Source organism: Austrofundulus limnaeus, unplaced genomic scaffold (assembly GCF_001266775.1).
Source record: "Austrofundulus limnaeus strain Quisiro unplaced genomic scaffold, Austrofundulus_limnaeus-1.0 Scaffold78, whole genome shotgun sequence".
NCBI lineage: Eukaryota > Metazoa > Chordata > Actinopteri > Cyprinodontiformes > Rivulidae > Austrofundulus > Austrofundulus limnaeus.
Genome location: NW_013952480.1, coordinates 1,264,492 through 1,267,133, shown reverse-complemented (window position 1 = coordinate 1,267,133; position 2,642 = coordinate 1,264,492). Strand labels below are relative to the sequence as shown.

At 42.9% G+C, this 2,642-nt stretch overlaps 1 protein-coding gene across 1 annotated transcript in view; it reads right to left on the bottom strand.

Annotated features, from left to right (window-relative positions):
- The window catches only part of wu:fc38h03 (acetylcholinesterase collagenic tail peptide), a gene marked incomplete at its 3' end in the record, with an annotated part of 5,904 nt that extends 3,306 nt beyond the window's left edge, over positions 1–2,598 (bottom strand). Inside the window, 6 exon segments of the mRNA XM_014011227.1 lie at positions 993–1,064; positions 1,721–1,747; positions 1,842–1,886; positions 2,060–2,167; positions 2,246–2,355; positions 2,473–2,598. Coding sequence (XP_013866681.1) covers positions 993–1,064; positions 1,721–1,747; positions 1,842–1,886; positions 2,060–2,167; positions 2,246–2,355; positions 2,473–2,572 — 462 coding nt within the window.
- Between the last annotated feature and the right edge of the window lie 44 nt (positions 2,599–2,642).

Below are 2,642 nucleotides of genomic sequence, written 5' to 3'. Positions count from 1 at the left end.
TGTAAATAAAATGGCTCCGTCCGTGTTAAAATATATTTTTAAAAAATTTACAGAACTAAACAGCCTACAGTATTTTTACAGTCTTTATTTTACAATTAAAATAAACGTTTATCAAATAAAGTTTAATGGTACAACTAATCGTGGATCCCTTTAAAAGGGTGATCTTCGAATCTGAAATCATTTCGAAGCTGCATCAAAATCTCTTCCCTATTTGTGTAAAATTACAACAATCCCTTTTAGATTTTCCCTTCATTCCATGGACTTTCCTATTAATTTCAGTACTGGTCAGCAGTGGTGGGCAGCACTAATCTAAAAACACTAATTAGCCCTAAAACACTAACTGAAACATTTAGGTCTCCTAATTCTAAAGCACTAATGCACTGCTCTCTTAAGACTTATCGTTGATATTTCACAGCTGTATTTGTGTTCATATATTGTCACCTGGTGGATAAGTGACACATATGAACAAAATGTGCAACAGCTTTCATCCTCAACTGTTAACATTAACGTTGATSGATAACATTTATAGACCTCAGTTAGTGCTTCTAAATTTAGTCTAAGTGTTAATCCAGTAATAAAATTAAAAATGAGCAAAAGCCCTAAAGTACTAATCAGGAAATTAGTTTCCCTATTAGTGCTTTAGTGCTTTAGGGGAACTGTGCCCACCACTGCTGGTCAGTCCAATGAGTGCTGTCAAACAAATCCTTTTTATGTTGTCAAAGAAAAACTACCAGCTGTAGCTAATTATGACCACTAACAAGAATTCAATAGGCTTTGGCCATGTCAAGTTAAGACTTTCTATTATATGAGCCTCTAATTTTGATCCTGTGTGGATCAAAACAAAGCAACAACCCTTACATATATTTCAAGAYAAAAAATACAATAAATTTATTTTTTGCTCCCAGTATTTGTATTTAAAAATCATTGAAGTTGTATGTTGTCTCATCATTCCACTAAAAATACWGTGTGAAGAGAGAGACTGTGGCACCGACCTGAGTTCCTTCTGGACCAGGCAGCCCTGGAAATCCTGGTTTTCCAGGAAGGCCTGGAGCACCGGGGCGACCCTGCGGGAACAGAACCATTAGCAAACATCAGTTTTCAATCAAAACTATCAGCACATTTATTTTTCTTATTAAATCGTACAAGTGCTCTGACTTTCAGACCCTCAGCAGAGCCTCTAACACTGAACACAGAAACTATTTTCACCATTCCCCGGCTTGTCAGATCTCTGCCAGCACAACGGCCAAAGCACGGCCTCACATCTCGTTTACACCTGAAGCCGTTTTACGGAGCTGCCCGCCATGCTAACGGGACGTGATTAAAACCCACAGCCTGTGGAGGCGCAGTGGATCCACTGTGTGTATGGAGTGATTTATCGCGACAAGCAGAAGCACTTAGGGAGATTAAAATGTACAAGTGCAGCGCCGGTGGATAGCCTAGATCAGCAGGACTCGGGTTCAGTGCTGGAGGATAATGAGACGGTGCCAAAGAGAGCTGGAGAGTGCGGGAAAATGAGCAGAGAAGAAGAGGAGGGGAGTGATGGAGAGGTGAAGAAGATGGGAGAGGTTTTGGCTTTTAGGGATGGTGATTTACAGAGACCACCGAGGCTAATGTAGCAGCTGTGGGGGGTATTCTGAGCACATCAATGGATATAATCAGATCACAGAGACTGAGAACGAATGAAGGGTGCAGAGGAGGCATGCAGGACTGGGGAGGTCACCTTTGACCCGGGGCGTCCGATTTCTCCCTGGAGGGGTACAAATGGAGCAAGAAGACATGTCGTTAGAGCACACGGACAAATCCTTTAACAGTAAACAGAGATAATTCACAAAAGCACACACCTTTTCCCCTTTTGGTCCTTTTAGACCAGGTAATCCACGTTGACCCTGAAAAATGACACATTTATTTATTTAGCTGGTACGACGCATATCAAACACYGGACATTTTTAGAGAGAGCTCAATACTAAAAGGATTGTTTATCTTTATCCCAATCCATCATGATTGAATCAGACTGAAAAGTTTACAGAAGGGAAAATGACATTCTGAAGTGAGGCCTCACCTCTGGGCCCATTGGTCCAGGAGGTCCTGGAGGTCCAAATAAACACTCCTGGCTCGTGGTTTTTGTTTTTTCCTCCATTTTGCCTTGAAAAACGGTTGGTTCCAAATCCTGTGTGCAAACAAAACCCAAAGACATTTGGGTTTCAGTCAAGTTGGAACAAACAAACGGAAGAGGACGCCGACTCACGGGGGTCGCTCGTCTCCAAAGCTGAGGTGGAGGAGGGAAGAGCGGCGGCGGCGGAGGTGACATGAGACAACAGGGGTCGAATGTCTTCGGAACGTCCAGAAACCCGAAAACTGGGGAGGAGAAAAACAAAAACAAGGAGGGTGGATAACCTTCAGGGTCCCTGCAGGGGAAACGCTTCTTTTTTTACGCAACCTGAAACCATTCTGCAACATATGCTCGATATTTACCCGCATGGACTGGGAAGATGCTGCCTAAGTTAGAGTGCCGGGTCCATGCAGGACAGAGAAGAATGTGAAAAGACACGGCGATCCTCAGCAGGTCCATCATGCCTCTTTGGTTACGTCCTGAAAACACAACACAACACAACACAACACACACACACACACACACACACAGA